The following is a 22,870-nucleotide window of genomic DNA, read 5'->3' as shown; positions in this document are numbered from 1 at the left end:
AAAACGTAAAAATATACGCAAAAAGCAAAAATAGCAATATTGAAAAGCTCAAATTGGTCACTCCTCATACATACACATCAAGAGCAATAAATCACATAAGATACAGAAAAGTACAGGAATAACCTTAAAGGGATACTGTAGGGGGTCGGGGGAAAATTAGCTGAACTTACCCGGGGCTTCTAATGGTCCCCCGCAGACATCCTGTGCCCGCGCAGCCGCTCACCGATGCTCCGGCCCCGCCTCCGGTTCACTTCTGGAATTTCTGACTTTAAAGTCAGAAAACCACTGCGCCTGCGTTGCTGTGTCCTCGATCCCGCTGATGTCATCAAGAGCGCACAGCGCAGGCCCAGTATAGTCTGTGTCTGCGCAGTACACTACTGGTGACATCAGCGGGAGCGAGGACACGGCAACGCAGGCGCAGTGGTTTTCTGACTTTAAAGTCAGAAATTCCAGAAGTGAACCGGAGGCGGGGCCGGAGCATTGGGGAGTGGCTGCGCCAACACAGGATGTCTGCGGGGGACCATTAGAAGCCCCGGGTAAGTTCAGCTCATTTTCCCCCGACCCCCCCCCCCCCCCCTACAGTATCCCTTTAAGAAAAGTGTCATCTCAACATATAACTACTAGATGCATCCCATAAATTATCCCAAAAAGTGCAGAAAATACCTCAGCCTAAAATACACTGGCCCCGATTGCCACCCAGACCCAACTCATCTCAAACACAAAAGGATAAATCGTACTCCCTATTTAAACCTCCTCGGCCTACAGTTCCTAAACGTCTAATCCATCCTGCTTCACATTTTAACAATGCTTTCAATCTATCTCCACCACGTAACGTCCTAGGTACGCTGTCTATAACTTGAATCCTGAGTTGTGACACTGAATGTCGGAACTCGACAAAATGGGACGACACTGCTTGTTCCCGATTCTGACCACGTATCGCACACTTGTGTGATGAGAGACGCACACGTAAAGGTTGGATCAGAAACTATCTTTGAAACTCTCGCAAATTGTCCTCAAGGGATATGTTCTCTCACTGAACGGGGGTGGAAACTAGAAAATTCTAAGAGGGAATTACGTCAGTTGATTTCACATAAAGGTCTGTGATAAAATGGTTTCCTTGACGGATCACCATAGTATCTAAAAATGGAACACGTTCCAAATCTGAGTGGGCAGTCAGTCTAATAGATGGACACTTGCTACTCAGCTCACATATAAATGAATCGAGCTCCAAACGTGGCCCCCTCCACACGCAAAATACATCGTCAATGTATCGCCACCAACATAAAACATGTCGGCGGAAATACATGCTTTGGTACACAAACGCCTCTACATATAGGCCCATAAAAAGATTAGCGTAGGAGGGGGCCACGTTGGAGCCCATTGCCGTTCCTCTCAGCTGTCTGTAAAGATTCCCACCAAAAAATAAATAATTCTCTTCAAGAATAATGCGTAATAATTCAACTGCAAACTTCCTGTGTGGAGTCTGTAAATCAGAATGTGTTAACAAAAACCAATCGACAGCCTCTACACCCCCATCATATGGGATGGAGGTGTAGAGGCTCTCAACATCCAACGTAACAAGAAGAACATCCTCATCCCCAACATCTAATGAACTCAGTTTGCTAAGGAACATAGAAGTATTCCTCAAATGTGAATCCAGCCCAATTACTAAAGGCTGAAGGAGTTTATCCAAAAAAATTGCTAATGGAACAAACACAGAATCCACGCCGGCCACAATGGGTCGCCCCGGTGGCCGGCGTGGATTCTTGTGAATCTTAGGAAGAATATAGAAAGTAGGAGTGGCTGGATACTCTTTCTTAAGAAATCTTCTCAGGTCACTATCAATAATATCCTGTTGGATAGCTTTATCAAGAAGATGATCAATTCTTCGAATAATATTAGCTAAAGGATCACCACCAAATTTCAGATAGACCTCTTGTTGGGCCAATTGATTCAATATTTCCTCTTGATAATATGATGTCTCAAGTACTACCACTGCACCGCCTTTATCGGCTGCGCAGATGGTGATGGCATCATTTTGTTGTAAGGCTGTCAATGCCTCTCTTTCCTGTTTACTCATATTGAAGTTGACCTGAGTCCGTTTTTGCTTAAAATCTTGCTCCACTTTCTTAAGATCATCCATAACATTCTTGGAAAACAGTTCCACAACAGGATTACTCGTGGCATAAATGAACTCTTGTTCCTAAGGCCAAAATGTAAAGAGTCATCATCACCTGGGGAGACTCTATTCGGCATTGGATTATTAGAAAAAAATACTTTCAATTTAAGAGATCTAAAAAATCAAACACTCCTGTTCAAGTTGAAAAATATCGGGTAATCTTGTAGGACAGTAGGAAAGTCCATGACTAAGGGCTCGTATTTCGATATCAGTAAGGGAGTATGAAGAGATGTTAACCAACAGTTCTTGCATTGTCTCAACACTCTCTTGGAAAGTTGCTGTTGTTGTTGATATTTCCGTCGGACCCTTCTGCCCCCTCGTCGTTTTTTCGTTGTGTTGGGCGAGGGGAGGCATCTCTAGAGGATGACTGACCCTCACTAGAGGAGCCATTCGCACCAGACGCAGAAGAACCATCACAGGGATGACCAGGCTTCTTGGGCTTGTGTGGTTTACTTCCAGGGAAGCGTCTACGGCGTGAGCCTGATGACTTTTGCCAGGCATATACATATCCGGAGGTATAATCTTTGGAGTCTCGATGAAATTTCATTTGCTTGTTTTCCTCGCCATTTTTTTGATAAAGATCCATTTTTGTTTGCAAATGGTCTAAGAAGGCATCAAGGTCCTCTGCGGATATCAAGAGCTCGAGTTCTTCCTCGATATTTTGGATCTTAGTGTCCAGAACCGGTAACTCATGTTTAATTCTGGCTACAGTATGTACCATGGCATCAAAGCTCGCTTTGTTCCATATACGTTCCCAGATATTGACAAAATCCGTGTCTTTAGGAAAAAGCAGAGGGGCTACATTAGCTCTAACGTGACGAGGAATACGTCCAGCATGAAAATATTCCACCAGAGCTTTCACATGTAGATCCAAATCTATGCGATGTCGTTTTAAATATTCAAGGTGCTTCTTAAGAGGCTTGGCATCTGGCTGAGAGATAAATGAAGTGGTATCCTCAGTTCTGGTCATGATCCGTGCAGCCTCGTCGCCAGTGTAGGCAAAAGTAAGATCAGCAGTGTTTTTCTCAACGTCAACTATGGTGCCAGTGGTCTTCGAGCAATGTCGTGATGCAAACAAGTTGTATTTCCGCCGACATGTTTTATGTTGGTGGCGATACATTGATGATGTATTTTGCGTGTGGAGGGGGCCACGTTTGGAGCTCGATTCATTTATATGTGAGCTGAGTAGCAAGTGTCCATCTATTAGACTGACTGCCCACTCAGATTTGGAACGTGTTCCATTTTTAGATACTATGGTGATCCATCAAGGAAACCATTTTATCACAGACCTTTGTGTGAAATCAACTGACCGTAATTCCCTCTTAGAATTTTCTAGTTTCCACCCCCGTTCAGTGAGAGAACATATCCAATGAGGACAATTTTCGAGAGTTTCAAAGATAGTTTCTGATCCAATTATGCGTGACCAAGACTGTTTCTAAATTTAAACAACGAGGTTATCCTGACCATACTTTCAAGGAACGGGACAGTAGACCTAGACGCCAGCAGGGCCTTAGACTCCCCTTTGTTTCCACCTATAATGCCTGCAGCGCTCAGCTGGGGTTCATTATACGGAAACATTGGGGCCTCTTACGCCAGTCCTTCCCACAAGTTCATGAGTTTAGATATCCTCCACTCCTGTCCTTTAAAAGACCTCCCACGATTAGAGATAAAGTGGGACGAGACAAATATGGGACGACACCTGCAGCGACTGACTTGGCGAGCAAATTTGGCACTTATCCATGCTTAAGTTGCCATGCTTGTAGCCACATTGTGAAGGGTGATAGTTTTAATCACCCATCTTTGAGAACGGAATTTAAGATCCGTGGACGCTATTCTTGCGATTCAACATATGTAGTATATCTCATAAAATGCCCTTGTGGCTTAGCTTATGTCGGTATGACGCCATGTGCGATACGTGGTCAGAATCGGGAACAAGCAGTGTCGTCCCATTTTGTCGAGTTCCGACAGTCAGTGTCACAACTCATGATTCAAGTTATAGACAGCGTACCTAGGACGTTACGTGGTGGAGATAGATTGAAAGCATTGTTAAAATGTAAAGCAGGATGGATTAGACGTTTAGGAACTGTAGGCCGAGGAGGTTTAAATAGGGAGTACGATTTATCCTTTTGTGTTTGAGATGAGTTGGGTCTGGGTGGCAATCGGGGCCAGTGTATTTTAGGCTGAGGTATTTTCTGCACTTTTTGGGATAATTTATGGGATGCATCTAGTAGTTATATGCTGAGATGACATTTTTCTTAAGGTTATTCCTGTACTTTTCTGTATCTTATGTGATTTATTGCTCTTGATGTGTATGTATGATGTGTGACCAATCTGAGCTTATCAATATTGCTATTTTTGCTTTTTGCGTATATTTTTACGTGTTTTTTCGCGTATTGCATTCAATGTTATACACTGTCTAGTTTGAATTCTTTCGCGTATCTTTATACACCACTCCCACAATCTTTACGCGTTCTTTTTGTCGGCATTTATGTTGATGTTCTTACGTGTTTTTCTCATGTTTTTTACGCGTCTCAATACAATTTATGCATACATTTTTACGCGTTTACACATCTTTCTTGTCGGTATTCATGCGGTTGTTTTTTACGCGTTGTTTGCATGTATTTACGCGTCTGAATGCCATCTATGCGTACATTTTTACGCGTCACATGACTTTTTACGCGTACACGGCAGTTCCCCATCAGGTCCGTTTTTTCCTTTTGGGTGTGGTTTAGCAGCCGTTTTTTCTGTGGGAGTGCTGTTTGACAGTGATGTCATTTGTGGGATGTACTTCCTGTGTACTGAAGTTCCCCATCAGGTCCTCTGCTTTTTTGATCTGCTCTGATTGGCCACTTCTCAAGTCCTATTTGTGGATTGGTTAACATTTGAATGTGTAGCCATATATAAGGAAGCAGGGGCGTCTCTAGCCATTTTGTCACTCCAGGCGAGAAATCCTGTGGCACCCCCCCCCCCCCCCCGTGATTGCCCCCAGTCCCATACCCCGCACCCCTCATGGTGAACACCACTCCTGTGGTGAACCCCACCCCCAAGACCCCCGAAAATCATAATGCAGCAGCGTTTCACCAGAAAATGTACCTATTGCGGCATGGGTTCACCAGAAAATAGTTGTTATGCAGCAGAGCGTTTCACCATAAAATATACTTATTGCGGCATGCACTCACACACACCACACACAGTACACACACACACACACTATACACACACACACACACACACACACAGTGTACACACACACACACACAGTACACACACTGCACACAACATACACACTATACACAGTACACACACACAGACACACACACTCTAGACATGCACAGCACAGTACACACACTATACACACACACACACACACACACACACACACACACACACAGTACACACACTGCACACAACATACACACACACACACAGTACACACACTGCACACAACATACACATTATACACAGTACACACACACACACACACACACACACACTTTAGACACGCACAGCACAGTACACACACTACACACACACACACACACACACACACACACACAGTACACACACTGCACACAACATACACACACACACACAGTACACACACTGCACACAACACACACACACACACACACACACACACACACACACACACACACACACACACACACACACACACACACAGAGAGAGAGCACACTATACACAGCACACAGTAGACATACACTATACACATACAGAGATAGGAGGAGTGGAGTGAGACTGAGAATAGCCTGAGATGGAGCAGTTTATCTGTATTGCAGTCCCACATTACACAGAGACTAGTTGCTGGTAATAGGACTGCTGTCCCTGCCAATCTCTTACACAAGTCAGCAAGCAGCCCTCCTGGAGTCTAGGGACTGTCAAAACTTTTCAACCTGTTTAAGACCTTATCTGCACATGCAGTCATTATAACAATGGGGAGAGACCAGACAAATTTTTTCCCACTGACCCTCCAGACGAGTTCTACATCATGCTGTGTATATTTACCAGCTAGCCTGCCCTCTAATTGCACTTTTATCAGCTAGCCTAGCATTTTACATTGCCTTACATCAACAAACCTGAATACAGCAGACACAGGACCAACCCTAAATCATTGAATGAAAGGCGGCCTGGGGGGAAGTCAATGCCTGGCTGCTACACAGTCTCTACATCCACGCACCAGTTACCAGTAGCAGAGAGAGAGGGACTGAATTCTCAGGAGTCGGACTCAGGAGCTGATGATGCTGTACTCCTCGGATCCCTGACTAGGATGAGTGCCTTCTCTCACTGACTCATTCATTACTGTGGTTCTTTGAATCATTGAGCTGAAGTCCAGTCAGCCCCGCTGCTGCTGCTCTGTAAACTGACACCTGAGTCAGCTGAGAGGCATTTCTTCTCTCACTACTCAGTGCAGAAGCGCCCTTGCCTCTTCCTGTCGCCTTAGGCAAAAATTTATAGCTGCCTAATGGCTCGGACGCCTCTGTAAGGAAGTATGTGAACACTGTTTGTCATTATGAGCTTGCAACTTGAAGAAGAAGCATGTCGCTTTGAAACAGCGGGCTGTAGTTGCCTTCAGCTCTATCTTTGCTATGTGATTTTATTGCACAAATAAAAGAGCTATCTTTTTCACTTTAGCGGTGCTGCTGATACTTCTTTTTGCTATTTTTGAACTTGATGAGCAACAAGTTCTGATCAGCTATAGCACGCTTGTCTCCAATTAGAGTGCTGGGTCAAACAACTTGTTATTGTCATGATCGCTGCTGCAGCAGATATTGCTGGAAGTAGTAGTGCTGCAGCTCAGGCAGTTCTGATCTCTTTCCATGCAAGCTGCATAGCGTTGTCTGCCTTTCCCTGCTGTCAGCTTGTGACTGATTACCATTCACCTGTGTGGGAATCTGCATGTCTGCTCCCATTGGATGACCTCAGTATAAAGATCTGCTTCCTGCAGGACTCCTCGGGTTTTCATAGCTTCAGTTTAAGCCTGTCTTGCTGTCGCTTCAGCCCCCGATCGTGTTTCTTGTTCTAAAGATACTTTGCTGGTTTTGCATCATATATTGGTTCATTGCCCATATATATGCATACCAGCACGTTTATTATTTTCCTTGTATTCGTGTTACGTTGATACATCAGTGACGCTGATATATACGTACACGAACTGTTTATATCCTGTGTTCAGCTAGTCAGTTCTAGCACGTTGATCACCCGTGCTGAGCTAGTTATCCTGTTCCTGGTCCTGTTTGTGGATTGCGTTCATCTCTGCGAGGAGATAACGAATCCTTCTGAATCCTGTCCTGTTACCGTTTGTGGATTGCGTTCATCTCTGCGAAGAGATAGCGAATCCTTCTGAGTCCTGTTCCCTGTATCATTCCAGTCCTAAGTCAGTGTTCCTGCTTATGTCATATATCGGTTCATTGCCGATATATACATATGTTAGTCAGACGTTACAAATAGTTTCATTGATAGCTGTAATTGTAATACGCTAGGAAATCATACTTATTGTATATTTATCTGTGTTACATTCATCTATCTTGATCCTGCTATTTCCTGACTATCCTGTCCTGTCTTTGTGAGGCACGCCATCGCCGCAACGCATTGGCTGCCTCATTCCAGTCTGTTTTATTGTGGACGCTTGCTGTCACTAAGTAGTGGCTAATTAAGCAAGCGTTCATTCTGACTACCTGTCCTGATTTCCTCAGTTCTGGTTTATGCGCTCAGCGCTACTTTGCGCTGAGACGTTATAGCGAAAGTATTGTTTGTGGCTGTCGGATCTGCACTGGCTCTGTGCGCCACAATCTCCTATTGGAGTCAGTCCTCCCCTCCACTATGCTAGGGATAGCCTGTTTCCTTGTGCTAGTGTGTGTACCTCCTTCACGTCAGCTCATGCGTTGCATGCTGACTGTGGAGAATACACCACCAAGCCTTACAGTTATCCAATATGCAGTAATGTTAAGCCAATCAGAAGACTCAGAATGAATAAGTCATTCAGAGCATTTTACATTACAGTCAAAAACCGCCAACTTTAGCGGTTAATAGCAAAGCCCCCATAGGTCCTAGACACACCAAATTTTCAGGGTTTTGAAATTTTTGTATTAAACAGAAGACTGTGAACAAGATGGAAAAAAAGTTTTCAAAAAGAAGTTATAGTTTTTGAGAAAATTGAAACCAGTAGCGGAAAGCGGAATCGGTAACAGTAGTGGTAATCAGCAATGGCGGAATACGGATTTTCCGCGGAGTCGGAAATTGGCATTTCCGACCATCCCTGATCAGAGCTTCGCCACACCTCTCCTCTCATGCAGGCGTTAGAACCAGTAGTCACTTGGTTGGTCCATTTTTTCAAGCTACATAAATTCTGCATCAACACAAAATGTCATGGAGTAGAATAATATATCACATAATAATCTACTTTAACTTAATCAGCATGAGTTTGCTAAAGATAGGTCTTCTCTGACCAATAGGCTCAGTTTTATAAGACGTTGAATGCAAATCTATATATTGAGAAAACAATAGATACAGGTGAAACCTGAAAAATTAGAATATCATGCAAAAGTTAAGAGACTAACTCAAAGCATAGTAGTATGATGGATAATATGAAAAACGAAAACTATTTGGGTTCTGCAAGTACTATCTGACATCTGTACCAGAATCTGCAGAGCTTCTTGTCCGTCAGTCATCAGGGTTGGATTTATTTTTTTTAGTTGATCACTGTTGTCTAATGTCTACCCTGAGACCCTTATTCAATTCACTTTTACCTAGGCGGTAATTTTTAATCTTTGGTTTAAAATAACTTTTCAACACTTTGAAATTGAAACAATACCAAAAAGTACGTGAAAAAGCACTGTCAAAATTATTCTGAGTATTTTCTTGCTTGCTAGTGGCTTTAAAAGCACAAAATTATCACCTAGGAGAAAAAGTGAATTGAATAATGACTTGTGTTTCACCAATCACTTCTTGCCCATCCTTTTTAAGCATGAGGCTGCCAGGTATATCCATTGCTCCCACACATTGGGCCATATGCAATTCGAAGAGATAAGAAGCTGAAAACATGCGAGCTTCTTATCTCCTCACATCGCTCAGGATTTACAGGCAAATTCAATTGCCAGTTTCACCTGAGCGATGTCCTTGCGTAAAGGAAAACAAAAGTTTGCTTTCCTAAAACATAAAGAATTTGCGATAATTCAGGTTGGAGTGAGCTTGAGATGTCTCCCAGAGCAACACTGCTGAATATATGCAAATTAACCATTGTACCCTTAGAAGCTAAACACACCTCCAGAACCGCTGGTATGCAATGATGTGTCAGCTTGTTAATTTGTACAGAGCCATAATAATCCAACATGCATACAGACTGTTTCGGATTGTTTGATCCTCATCAGTGCATGGCATGGATTAATTTGGCTCTATGGATTAGGGCTTGTGAATCCGAGAGGCACAGACTAACCAGCAAGCTCATGGTGACCCAGAACTCATTGGAGTGTGTAAGGGACTACAATGGTCCTAAAAGCCCCCTTACTAAGATGTTAAGAAAAACAAAAGTTTGCTTTCCTAAAACAGGAAGAATTTGCGCAAACTGAATTATCGCAAATTCTTTCTGTTTTAGGAAAGCAAACTTTTGTTTTTCTTAACATCTTAGTAAGGGGGCTTTTAGGACCATTGTAGTCCCTTACACACTCCAATGAGTTCTGGGTCACCATGAGCTTGCTGGTTAGTCTGTGCCTTGCGTAAAGGAGCATAACTCAGGCGAATACTAGGTATTCGCTGAGCGATGCTCCTGTGTGGCCAGCGATGTGGAGCGAGGCATTAGTGCTGGGGAGCTGTCCTTCTGCACCACACCACTGCAGCCTCGCTCCCCGGGAGATGCGCGCATCGTCGCAAGGCTCTTACCTGCCGCCCGTCGCCTCCTGCCGCTCGTCGCTGCTGGGAAATTCTGAAAAAAACATACCTCCATCGTTCCGGCTCGCGGCATGTCCCACGCCGCTCCTCCGCTCATCTCTGTCTCTGTGAGTATTTTTGGAGCCCGGCAAAGCATCTTTGAGTCTCCCGCCGGGGCTCCCCATTCATCCACTAGGTGGCCCAATGAGAATCATCCTGATTCTCATTGGTCCAATTAGAATCAGGATGATTCAAGAATACTCACAGAGACAGAGATGAGCGGAGGAGTGGCGTGGGACATGCGGCGAGCCGGAACGATGGAGGTATGTTTTTTTGTTACATTTTAAATAGGTAAGGAGTCAAAACTGACTCCTTTACCTATTTAAATCCCTGGCATCTGGGGTTTCCTTTGTAAAGGAGGCTCCCAGATGCCAAAAACAGCCCGCTGACACCGGCGATAGGTCTTTTCACCTGCTCAGAGCAGGTGAAAAGTTAGCACCTATGTTTGGCGGGAAGCATCGCTTCCCGGAGGGTGCAAAATGCAATTGCATAGGGGGAAAGGAACTTGCTGGGCGATTATATCACCCAAGTGAGTTCTTTTCCGCCCTGGGGGGTGTTAAATGCAATTGCATTAGGTGACCTTGCTGACGCCTATTTTAAGAACTCGCCAGCACTTAGCGCTGGCGAGTTTGGTAATTGCATAGGGCCCATTGTGCCTACACCCTTGATAGCACTGAATATGCGTATTGACCAAACAGAGTCTCCATGCTCATAGCTTTGTATATTTTAGTAACAGTAGTGCTTAAAGAGTTGTAAGATTATGTCTGAATGTGTGTCAGTCCTTATTTGCATCTATCTGGATTTAAACGTAAAGCCCAATTATGTTTTTGTACCTCTAAAGTGTACTGGACACATGCTTGTTCAAGGTTTATAGCTAAAAGTATTATTATAAGGCAGAGGATCAGCAGGACAGCATCACGGAAATAAAAATAGCAGCCTCCATATCCCTCTCATTGTAGGTACTCTTTAATCTGATACATTTACCAAAAAATGAAAAGATGTATGACAAGCATACAAAGTTTAGACTCTCACACAATAATCGTAAAATAAATAATTTTACATTTTATTTTATTTAAATCATTTGACTTAAAGTGTACCTGAAGTGAAAAAAGTTAGATACCTCAGTAGTGGGAAGCCTCAGGATAGTCAGCAGAGGTCCCCAAACCCCGATCCGCGGCCCACTGCCAGGGCACAGCAGGCTGTGCTGAGCTGGGCCGTGCCCGCCTGACTGCAGAGTTTGAGATGCTAAGAATAACCTCACTGCACACACAGGATATTGAATCGATGCAGAGCTGTCTCCAGCCTTTCTTACTGCTGCCACCTGGTGTCTGTAATTTGTAAAGCAGCATGCTTTCTCTCTGTATGGACACCGGATGGCAGCAGTGAGGATGCTCTTAGTTACAGTACATATATTAGTTACATAGTTATATTGGTTGAAAAAAGACATACGTCCATCGAGTTCAACCAGTATAAAGTACAACACCAGTCTGCTCCCTCACATATCCCTGTTGATCCAGAGGAAGGCGAAAAAACCCTTACAAGGCATGGTCCAATTAGCCCCTAAAGGAAAAAATTCCTTCCCGACTCCAGATGGCAATCAGATAAAATCCCTGGATCAACATCATTAGGCATAGTAATTGTAGCCATGGATGTCTTTCAACGCAAGGAAAGCATCTAAGCCCCCTTTAAAGAGTCTGAAGCGAGAATAAATCTCACTTCAGACCTCATATATAGCAGGGGCACGTGTGCCCCTGCTAAACCGCCGCTATCCCGCGGCTTAACGGGGGTCCCTGATCCCCCAAATCCCCTCTGTAATGCGGGGGAGCGCTTCCTGGTTGGGGCAGGGCTAACCGCCGCAGCCCTGCCCCACGCGCGTCTGTCAGTGCGTATCTCCGCCTCTCCCCCGCCCCTCTCAGTCTTCCTTCACTGAGAGGGGCGGGGGAGAGGCGGCGATGCGCCGCTGATAGACATGACTGGAGGCAGGGCTGCAGCCGTTAGCCCTGCCTCCAGGAGCGACCAAGTCTGCGACCAAGTGTCGCAGTGGGGGGTTTGGGGGTGAAGGGACCCCCGTTTAGCGGCGATATTGCGGCGGTTTAGCAGGGGAACACGTGCCCCTGCTAACTATGAGCTCTGAAGCGAGATTTATTCTCGCTTCAGAGTCTCTTTAAATGTAGGTATAGAGTTTGCCATAACGGCTTCCTGTGGAAATACATTCCACATCTTAATCACTCTTACTGTAAAGAACCCTTTCCTAAATAAATGGCTAAAACGTTTTTCCTCCATGCGCAGATCATGTCCTCTAGTCCTTTGAGAAGGCCTAGGGACAAAAAGCTCATCCGCCAAGCTATTATATTGCCCTCTGATGTATTTATACATGTTAATTAGATCCCCTCTAAGGCGTCTTTTCTCTAGACTAAATAAACCGTTTATCTAACCTTTCTTGATAAGTGAGACCTTCCATCCTACGTATCAATTTTGTTGCTTGTCTCTGCACCTGCTCTAAAACTGCAATATCTTTTTTGTAATGTGGTGCCCAGAACTGAATTCCATATTCTAGATGTGGCCTTACTAGAGAGTTAAACAGGGGCAATATTATGCTAGCATCTCAAGTTTTTATTTCCCTTTTAATCCATCCCAAAATTTTGTTAGCTTTAGCTGCAGCTGCTTGGCATTGAGTATGATTATTTCTTGCCAGCCTCAGTGCCTGCACAGAGGTGAGATGAGCTGCTCAGTTGATGCAAGGAAGAATGGTAGGGTAGAAGTGAGTGAGGGGAGGAGGAGGATAGGGGAAAAGTGAGTGAGGGGAGAAGGAAAGTGGAGGAGGGAAGGATAAAAGTGAGTGAGTGAAGAAGAAAAGTGTTATATAAACAAAAAAAACAAAAAAAACCTACATTGATTAATCTGTCTGATACCTAAAGACAAGTGCAAAGAAACATGGAGAAATAAAGTGTTGCCCACAGTTACCTATTGAGTTTCAGCTGGGGAATAAATAAGGATTCTGATTTTCCTGGAAAAATGTTCCACTTTAGCTCCATTATTTATTTATGTTTGTTTTTTCAAATCATCTTCCTTGAAAAAATATTTTAAATTGTCTTATTAGTTAGCTGTGGGTGGGTGTCTTTCCTTTAGCTCATAGCGAGTTTTGATGGTGAAGAATTTTTAGTCTAAATGCAAAAATTGTTGTTCCTTTTTTTACAGATGAACTGGCAACATTGGAGCAAAGAAATTTTTCCAGCATTACAAAAGATACTGCCATATTACATGTTTGTGAGATACCGGATAGGCCTTTACTGAGTGACCAGTTTCAACTCACTGTGAAGAAACTAAAATCAAAAGAGGAAGAAGTAAATTACTTTAGTAATTTAATGGTTCATTTTCCTTTTAGTGCTTTTGAAAGAAAATGTTTACATTCTTTTGAGGTTATCTACATCTCTACCAGTGCACCAAGGTGCTACATATAGAAATAATGGCTGTATATTTCTGTGAGGATTAAAGGGACCCTGAGCTCTCCATAAAATCACAATTTGGACTTACCTGGGGCTTCCTCCAGCCCCCCGTAACCCGCGAGGTCCCCCGGTGTCCTCCTGGCTCCTCTGCTGGTCCTGCTGGCGGCTCCGTTAATCGCTGTCTTCGGCCTGGAGTTGCCCATTCGCTCCCCTGCCGCACACGCCACGCATCATCAGGAAGGCCTGCGTGAAAGCCCTGCACATGCACGGTTCAGTCTTAAAGGTACCCTGAGCTCTGCATAAAATCACAATTTGGATTTACCATATTGTCAGCGGTACCGGGAGAGGAGTCGGGCGGACGCCGAGGGACCTTGCATGCTACGAGGGTGGCAGGGTTGCCGAACCATCCGTGAAAGTACGGACCGCCTGTTCAAATGACCCCCAAAATCCTGTGTCCGTCTCTGTCCATATTTGGCAACAGGCGTCCGTCCAAAATTTGTACTTTTTACAGCAATGCGCATGCGGCTGTATAAAACTGCAGATATCCCGGGCGGCTCAGCCAGGAATCCTCTGTCCCTGCCCTCCAATCACTGACAGCCTTCTGTGAATGGCGCCTCTCTCCGGCCAATAAGAAGAGAGACAGAGGCAGCCAAGCCAGTCCCACCCCCACCGCGCCTGTCAACTCCTGTTTCTAATCCAGGAGTAGGAAGCACGTGGAGATGCACAGAGACTCCAGGAGCTCCTGGGTGCCGCCGCTGGGTAATCCTGTGTTCTCCCCAAGCCTCTCTCGTCCAGCATGACACACGGAGCACTGCAGCAGCCACAGGCAGCTGAGCCAGGTAATGAGTGTGTGGCTCAGCCTCAGTCAGGCTCCGTTACTCAGATGATCAGTTGCTGGCTGCACTCGCTCATGGACTGAATGTTATTGAACAATTGAAGGCAGTGATGAATTGCTTGAAGGGTCAGGGACAGTTAGGGATGGAATGTAAAGGCTGGGAGTCCTGCTGTGTCTGTCCCAGCAAATGTGGCAAGCAGGCAGCTAGTTTTCTGTCAGTTTAGCTGTCACTTTAGACCTCTGCAGGACAGCACTGTTTGTGGCAGACCTCTGCAGGGCAGCATTGTAAGTGGCAAACTACTGCAGGGCAGCACTGTGTGGCAGACCTCTGCGGGGCAGCATTGCATGTGGCAGGGCAGCATTGTGTGTGGCAGACCTCTGCAGGGCAGAATTGTATGTGGCAGGGCAGCATTGTGTGTGGCAGAACTCTGCAGGGCAGCATTGTATGTGGCAGGGCAGCATTGTGTGTGGCAGACCTCTGCAGGGCAGCATTGTGTGTGGCAGGACAGCATTGTGTGTGGCAGACCTCTGCAGGGCAGCATTGTGTGTGGCAGACCTCTGCAGAGCAGCATTGTGAGCGGCAGGGCAGCATTGTGTGTGGCAGACCTCTGCAGAGCAGCATTGTGAGCGTCAGGGCAGCATTGTGTGTGGCAGACCTCTGCAGGGCAGCATTGTGTGTGGCAGACCTCTGCAGGGCAGCATTGTGTGTGGGAGATCTCTGCAGGGCAGCATTTTATGTGGCAGGGCAGCATTGTGTGTGGCAGACCTCTGCAGGGCAGCATTGTGTGTGGCAGGGCAGCATTGTGTGTGGCAGACCTCTGCAGGGCAGCATTGTATGTGGCAGGGCAGCATTGTGTGTGGCAGACCTCTGCAGGGCAGCATTGTGTGTGGCAGGGCAGCATTGTGTGTGGCAGACCTCTGCAGAGCAACATTGTGTGTGGCAGGGCAGCACTGTGTGTGGCAGACCTCTGCAGGGCAGCATTGTGTGTGGCAGACCTCTGCAGGGCAGCATTGTGCGTGACAGGGCAGCATTGTGTGTGGCAAACCTCTGCAGGGCAGCATTGTGTGTGGCAGACCGTGGCAGGGCAGCATTGTGTGTGGCAGACCGTGGCTGGGCAGCATTGTGTGTGGCAGATCTCTGCAGGGCAGCATTGTGTGTGGCAGACATCTGCAGGGCAGCATTGTATGTGGCAGGGCAGCATTGTGTGTGGCAGACCTCTGCAAGGCAGCATTGTGTGTGGCAGACCGTGGCTGGGCAGCATTGTGTGTGGCAGATCTCTGCAGGGCAGCATTGTGTGTGGCAGACATCTGCAGGGCAGCATTGTGTGTGGCAGACCTCTGCAGGGCAGCATTGTGTGTGGCAGGGCAGCATTGTGTGTGGCATACCTCTGCAGGGCAGCATTGTGTGTGGCAGGGCAGCATTGCGTGGCAGACCTCTGCAGGGCAGCATTGTGTGTGGCAGGGCAGAATTGTTTGTGGCAGACCTCTGCAGGACAGCACTGTGTGTGGCAGGGCAGCACTGTGTGTGGCAGACCTCTGCAGGGCAACATTGTGTGTGGCAGGGCAGCATTGTGTGTGGCAGACCTCTGCAGGGCAACATTGTGTGTGGCAGGGCAGCACTGTGTGTGGCAGACCTCTGCAGGGCAGCATTGTGTGCGGCAGACCTCTGCAGGACAGCATTGTGCGTGGCAGGGCAGCATTGTGTGTGGCAAACCTTTGCAGGGCAGCATTGTGTGTGGCAGACCTCTGCAGGGCAGCATTGTATGTGGCAGGGCAGCATTGTGTGTGGCAGACCTCTGCAAGGCAGCATTGTGTGTGGCAGTGCAGCATTGTGTGTGGCAGACCTCTGCAGGGCAGCATTGTATGTGACAGGGCAGCATTGTGTGTGGCAGACCGTGGCAGGGCAGCATTGTGTGTGGCAGACCGTGGCTGGGCAGCATTGTGTGTGGCAGATCTCTGCAGGGCAGCATTGTGTGTGGCAGACATCTGCAGGGCAGCATTGTATGTGGCAGGGCAGCATTGTGTGTGGCATACCTCTGCAGGGCAGCATTGTGTGTGGCATACCTCTGCAGGGCAGCATTGTGTGTGGCAGGGCAGCATTGTGTGTGGCAGACCTCTGCAGGGCAGCATTGTGTGTGGCAGACCGTGGCTGGGCAGCATTGTGTGTGGCAGATCTCTGCAGGGCAGCATTGTGTGTGGCAGACATCTGCAGGGCAGCATTGTATGTGGCAGGGCAGCATTGTGTGTGGCAGACCTCTGCAGGGCAGCATTGTGTGTGGCAGGGCAGCATTATGTGTGGCATACCTCTGCAGGGCAGCATTGTGTGTGGCAGGGCAGCATTGCGTAGCAGACCTCTGCAGGGCAGCATTGTGTGTGGTAGGGCAGCATTGTGTGTGGCAGACCTCTGCAGGGCAGCATTGTGTGTGGCAGACCTCTGCAGGACAGCACTGTGTGTGGCAGACCTCTGCAGAATAGCATTGTGTGTGTGGCACTGGCAGGCTTCTGCAGGACAGCATTGTGTGTGGCACTGGCAGGCTTTTGCAGGGCAGCAACATGTGTAAATTCAGAAGGACTGTTTGACATTTTTATTCATTTATTGTATTTATAAAGTGCCAACATATTACGCAGCGCTGGACATTAGTTAAGGTTACAGACATACAGTAATTTAGGGGTGACATACAGCAATAAGACAATACAGGAATACAAGAAAAAAGAAAAACAGATCATGCATCACAGTATGAGTACAAGGTAATGCTTAGAAGGTCACTGGATGGGAGCATGGAGATTAGGCAAGTCGAGTTCACTCAAATGCATAGGATGGGTGAACGCTAATGGAGGTGCATGATCAGGTAGGAGACACAAGGAGGAGGACCCTGCCGAAGGCTTACAATCTAGAGGGAGAGGTAGGGACACAAAGGATAGGGGACCAGAGTTCAGCTGCGGGTTTAGAGCACCAGTGAGGGGTGGGGGGGCCAGAGTGAAAAGTTGAGTTTTGAGGGCCTTCTTGAAGATGTTGAAGAATGAGCCTTATGCGGTAATCACCTGCTTCAGCTGTTTCTCTCCTCCCGAAATTCACAAGAAGTTTCTTAAAAAGCCTGCTACTGACTCTGCCCCCTGACTCTACCCCCTGTCCGTCCAAACCTTGGGGTATCCAGATTTTTTGACCATTTTGTCCAGGAAATATTAGAAATTGGGTTGGCAACCCTAGAGTGTGGGGTCGGGGGTCTGTAGGAAGCCCTAGGTAAGTCCTAATTGCGATTTTAGGCAAAGCTCAGGGTCCCTTTAAGGCAACTATATGACTGCAAAACAATATTCTGAAGCTGCATGCACTGGAGAAAATGCAGAGAGCCTGAAGCAACAACATTTAAGGGGCACTAGGTTAAAAACTGTAAAATGTAAAATACACATGTATACATACATATAAGATGTACATTTGTTCCTTAGTAAGATGCACTGCCAGTGACTTTATTTCTAGATAGTTGTCACTTGCAGTAAGTGTTTTCAATGGGATGGTTCTTACCTTCCGGCTCTCCCCTAGCTGTGCTCTCACCTCTCTGCTGGAGTCCAGTGCTGTGCTTCCACCTGTCCACTCTGCCTAGTGCCCAACATCTCCTACCACATGTAGCATGATAACATGCGACATGAGGAGAAAGAGGAGCCTGCACTAGAGGAAGCAGGAGACAGACAGGATGGTCACACAGATACTGGACTCCAGCAGGGAGGTGAGAGCACAGCTTCTGCTGCACTATAACCTGCATTTACACACTGGGCTGGGGGATTGTTGGAGGGGGAAAGTGAAATATAGTGGCACAAGGGGACATAAGGAGGCAAAGGGGGACAAAGAGGCACAAAGGGGGTCAGAAGGAGCCTAGCCACACTAGGACAGACGGATGCACAGGGTGACAGAGGTAGCATAAGGGGACAGAAGGGGGCACAAGGGGACAGAAAGAGGCATAGGAACAGAGGAAGATGCAGGGGGACAGAAGGAGGCACAATGGAGGACAGAAGGAGGCACAAGGGGGGAAAGATGAAGGCACAGGGGGTAGAAGGATGCACAGGAGGACAGAAGAAGGCACAATGGGGACAGAAGGAGGCACAAAGGAGGGCAGAATGAGGCACAGGGAGACAGAAGGAAGCACAAAGGGAAACAGAAGGGGGACAGAAGCAGCCACAAAAGGGGGACAAAAGGACACACGGGCACTGAAAAAGGTACTGTGGGACAGCAGGAGGAACAGGGAGATAGGAGGCACAGGGGGACAGAAGGAGGTACAAAGTGCCACAGAAGTAGGCATAAAGGGACACAGAAGGAGGCATGGGGGGGGGCAGAGGTGGCGCAGGGGGACTGAAGAGGCACAGAAGGAGGCACAGGAGGACAGATGGAGGCAGAGGGGGACTAAAGGAGGAATTGGGGGGGGGGGGCAGAGGTAGCACAAGGGGATAAAAGGAGGCACAAGAGGACAGAAGGAGACACGGGCACAGAAGGAGGCACAAAAGAAACTACAGGGGGGCAGAGGTGGCACATTCGGACTGAAGGAGGCAAAAGGAGACAGAGGGAGGCACAAAGGGGGACAGTAGGAGGCACAGGGGGCAGAAGGACAAACAGAGGGGCAGAGGTGGTACAGGGGACTGAAGAAGTCACAAAGCGGACAGAAGGCACAAATGGGGAAAGAAGGATGTACGGGGGGGAGGTGGAGGAGGCACAGAGGGACACAGTGGCAACTGTCTCCAACTTACGCTGCCCAGATGCAGCAGAAGCAGGTGATAGAACATCCTGGGCGTGGGGCTGAGTCAGAAGCAGGGATTTATTTAACGCCGATAGGCGTCAAGTCATGGGGCGAGGTTTTACAGGGGATCGTGTGCAGTGATGCGTGCGCATCCCCGCTAAGTGATGGAGTGGAGCTACGCAATAGCGGCTTGCAGGCTGTTAAGTATAAAAAAAGAAAACAAGTTTGTTTACATTTGTACCGCGCGATCTAGCGCGGCGCTGTACAGGGGACAATTAGCTGTCCCTCTGAGCTTTCCCTCTCATAGGCTGATGCCTATGGGGGAGGGGAAAACTTCCGATCACCACCAGGGGACAGATTTTTAACTGGTATTTTTTTTTAAAGGCTCTTTTTATATAATAATAATAATAAAAACTAATGATCGCAGTAGCGATCAGAGCCCACCAACAGAAAGCTCTGTTGGTGGGCAGAAAAGGGGGGGGGGATTCATTTGTGCGCTCGGTTGTGTGGCTCTGCAGCGAGCCATTAAAGCTGCCGAGCCCTAATTTTTAAAAAATCGCCTGGTCACTAGGAGGGGTAAAGCCTGTGGTCCTTAAGTGGTTAAGGGGTGGGGCTTAATTCAGGGGCACGGCGCCCCCAGGACAAATGGCACTCCAGGCAATGGCCTGTAATGCCTAGCCCTAAAAACGCCCTGCATGATCTTAGTGAATTGTGGCCAATGTATCCATTTTTAAATTAATTGCTCTAAATTTTCATTTGCGGTTTATATAATTTTTGAGTGCAATGAGGAATAGTATAGTGTAGTAAGGGCTTTATATAGGCTTTGTTTATATTTAGATGATCAAATGTTAATGACAACAGCATTGTGTGTGCTAGTGTGCAGCTTTGAAAGCTGAAGTTGAGTTGATCACTGAAGAGTACAAGTCATGTCAACGAAAACTGCAACAGTGTCGGGAGGATCTGAAGAAGGGAACTCCCAGAATAAAACTTAAGGTACTGTGTACTTTACTGACAGCTATTTGTTTAATATTGTGATATGATGTCAGAATTGTTAAAAAACAAACTGAGGGGGATGTTCTGCAAAGTTAGAACTGCCTTCTTAAAATGTATCTGTCATGAGAGCAAGAAGAAGACTTATACACACTTCTTCCAGCCCCCTGTAGTCTCTCAGCTCCCTCGGTGTCTGTCCAGTCCCTCCCATTCCGCTGCTGTCAGCCCCAGTAAAGTCTGCGACTCAGCTCAGTCGGGACTACTGGCTGAGAGTATTCTGTGCCTGCACAGTTACAAGCCTTAACTAACTGCCCAGACACAGATTGCTCTCTGCAATGGGAGTGCAATCGATGAGGCGCGCAGCCAGGGCCAGACATGCACAGTAGTTAGCACACTAATGGGGCTGACAGTGGCAGAACAGACAGGGAGGATATTGGGGGAGGTAATGGACTAAGGGGGGCTGAAAGCGACCCCAGATACGTATAAATTCTCTTAATCTTTCCACCCCCAATCTCAGGTACAGATTCTCTCTCTCCAAACAGTAAAGGTAGCCATACATTGATCAATGATGGGCAGATTCAACTAAGAGACAAATCTCTCTCGAAGCCGCAGAGAGGTAATGTATAACTTGCGCTGGACACCGGGAGGACATTTTACATTGAGGGGACAGCGCCGGGGGTTTCATCACATTAGTTGATCGTCCCAAAATTGCATGCCGTTACAGCTGCGCACTTGATCGAGCAACTCGGCCCAACATCTTGCAGCATTTGCATCGACTTATAGACCAATTTCAGCGTGAAAGTGGTTGCATTGTGAAACGGGCATGCCATTGGCGGCACCAATTTGATTATAATGATTGAATCGGATGGTCGATCAGCTGCCAAGTTTCCTGATGTATGGATACCATAAGAACATAACGTTCTAATTCAGGACAGTTCTCAGATCTATGGAAAACATTCATTTTTCTCTCAGAGGCCAACCATAGGCCCAGAGCCAATGGAATATAGCACACATACAGCATTGAATTTTAGTCATTCCTCCAACTCACATCATTTAAGGGCTCTTTCACACTATACGCGCTGTCATGCGCATTTTGGCAGCGCATATGGTATGTGATCAGCAAGAACATCAGAAGTGCATAGAGAGCAATTCTGACGTTCATAAAATGTGTGCTGTGCACTGCTGCACCCATTTTTGCAAAGTGCATAGCTGATCCCATTCACTGTAATGAATGGGATTAGCAGCGCAACACACGGCAATGCATATGGCGTGCGGTCAGGTGCGCTTGCGTCCCGAGCGCACGGCCATCCGCGTTGCCTAATGTGACCGAGGCCTAACTGTTGCATGATACAATGTGGTCTGACATTTTGCAGTATCCAGTTTCAAAGGAAATAATACTGATCAGGAAAGATGATTAGGTCTTGCCTAATCATACTATGCAGCACTGTATTCAGTGTGATAGCCCCATAGGGCTATCACTGCTTCTGCGAAGGGATGTGACATTATTGTGAGAATTAATTTAATCAACTGCACTTCCAGTTTTAATTGGTCCAGTTCCAAGTCATGTCAGTTCCTCAGGGGAACTCAAAATCATTTTTCCTGATCAGTACTATTTTGTTTGATCAGTACTATTCCACCATTGAGGTGTGATCATATAACAATCGTACAACGGTGCACATCAAGTGTAAAAGGGGCTTTAGCATTAAGTATGTCATTTCAGGCTCAAATATGGCAGTGCTTGTTTTTATTTGTGTTGAAGTTTATTGATTAGTTAATGCTAAATCACATGTGAAATAACTGGCGCAAAGCCCCAAAACTGATGACTTTGTGCACCTCTGTCTGTCTGTGCTGGACAGCATTCTGATTCTACTAAGATTCAGATGGTGACTGCCCATTTGAGGTCTGAACAGTAGCGATGATGTATTAAAATCAGCGTCGGCAGCAGCAGCCACTACCACAGAGCCTAAAACAAAGCCCTTGTAAAAACTGCTGGTCATGTAATTCAGAAAAAGATTTTTAGCTGCAGAAGCCTATTTAACACAAGAGGGTAACATCTGAGCATTGCAGTTATTGAGCTATTAGATGGTACTTTTAAATCAGTTTCTCGATGTTTTATTCCCATGTTTTTTACCAATGCAATGTCCTGTCATTGAAATGTCCTGTAAATACATGCAGCTTGAACTGCCCTGCTGGTGCTCGCCACTTCACCAAGGGATACGGCAGTGCTTGTACAAGGTCCAGGATGTGCTCGCTGCTGGTGTATGCCTCACCATGTAAGCCAAGATCAGAGCTAGCACCACTCTGCTGCAGTTGAAGTTAATCATGCGTAACCTGTGATCCAATGACATGGGGTCGGGTATGCCTGACTATAGCAGGGACCTCAACCTCGTCATCAGAGCTATCAGTCAGAATGCCACTGCTGTCTACAGGTTCATATTCTGACCCGCTGGATTTGTCAGATGAGGGGTCCCCATCGCTCTCATCTGTCAGGGCCAAAATCCTGTAGGCCTCCTCAGCGGAATACCCCTTTTTGCCATGCTGCACTGACTAAATTTATCATATGATCAGTCAGCTTAGCGCCTCTGTCACACATTGCAATTAATTGGAGTATGTAATAAAACTTTTTTAGTGTGTTGAAAACTCGGCATTGTCTTGTGTCCACATTGGGGAGGTAAGTCCACCTACTGCCTCCCTATTTTTAAACCTTTTAATGTTTTTTACACTACTGGGGCCTCTGTAACCTTGCTACAAAAG

The 22,870-nt window shown here is 46.6% G+C and overlaps 1 protein-coding gene across 4 annotated transcripts in view; it reads left to right on the top strand.

Moving 5' to 3' along the window:
* The window catches only part of TRAF3IP3 (TRAF3 interacting protein 3), a 513,908-nt gene that overhangs the window by 488,072 nt on the left and 2,966 nt on the right, over nt 1-22,870 (top strand). For 3 of the 4 annotated variants that reach the window (XM_068265590.1, XM_068265589.1, XM_068265591.1), the window contains 2 exons: nt 13,320-13,465; nt 20,003-20,119. In XM_068265590.1, the coding sequence (XP_068121691.1) occupies nt 13,320-13,465; nt 20,003-20,119 (263 nt within the window). The remainder of the gene's footprint in view (nt 1-13,319; nt 13,466-20,002; nt 20,120-22,870) is intronic. The other variant, XM_068265592.1, reaches the window with a different exon arrangement.

This window comes from Hyperolius riggenbachi, chromosome 2 (assembly GCF_040937935.1).
Source record: "Hyperolius riggenbachi isolate aHypRig1 chromosome 2, aHypRig1.pri, whole genome shotgun sequence".
Classification (NCBI taxonomy): domain Eukaryota; kingdom Metazoa; phylum Chordata; class Amphibia; order Anura; family Hyperoliidae; genus Hyperolius; species Hyperolius riggenbachi.
The sequence above is the reverse complement of the archived record's forward strand: the minus strand, read 5'-3'. Positions and strand labels throughout refer to the sequence as shown.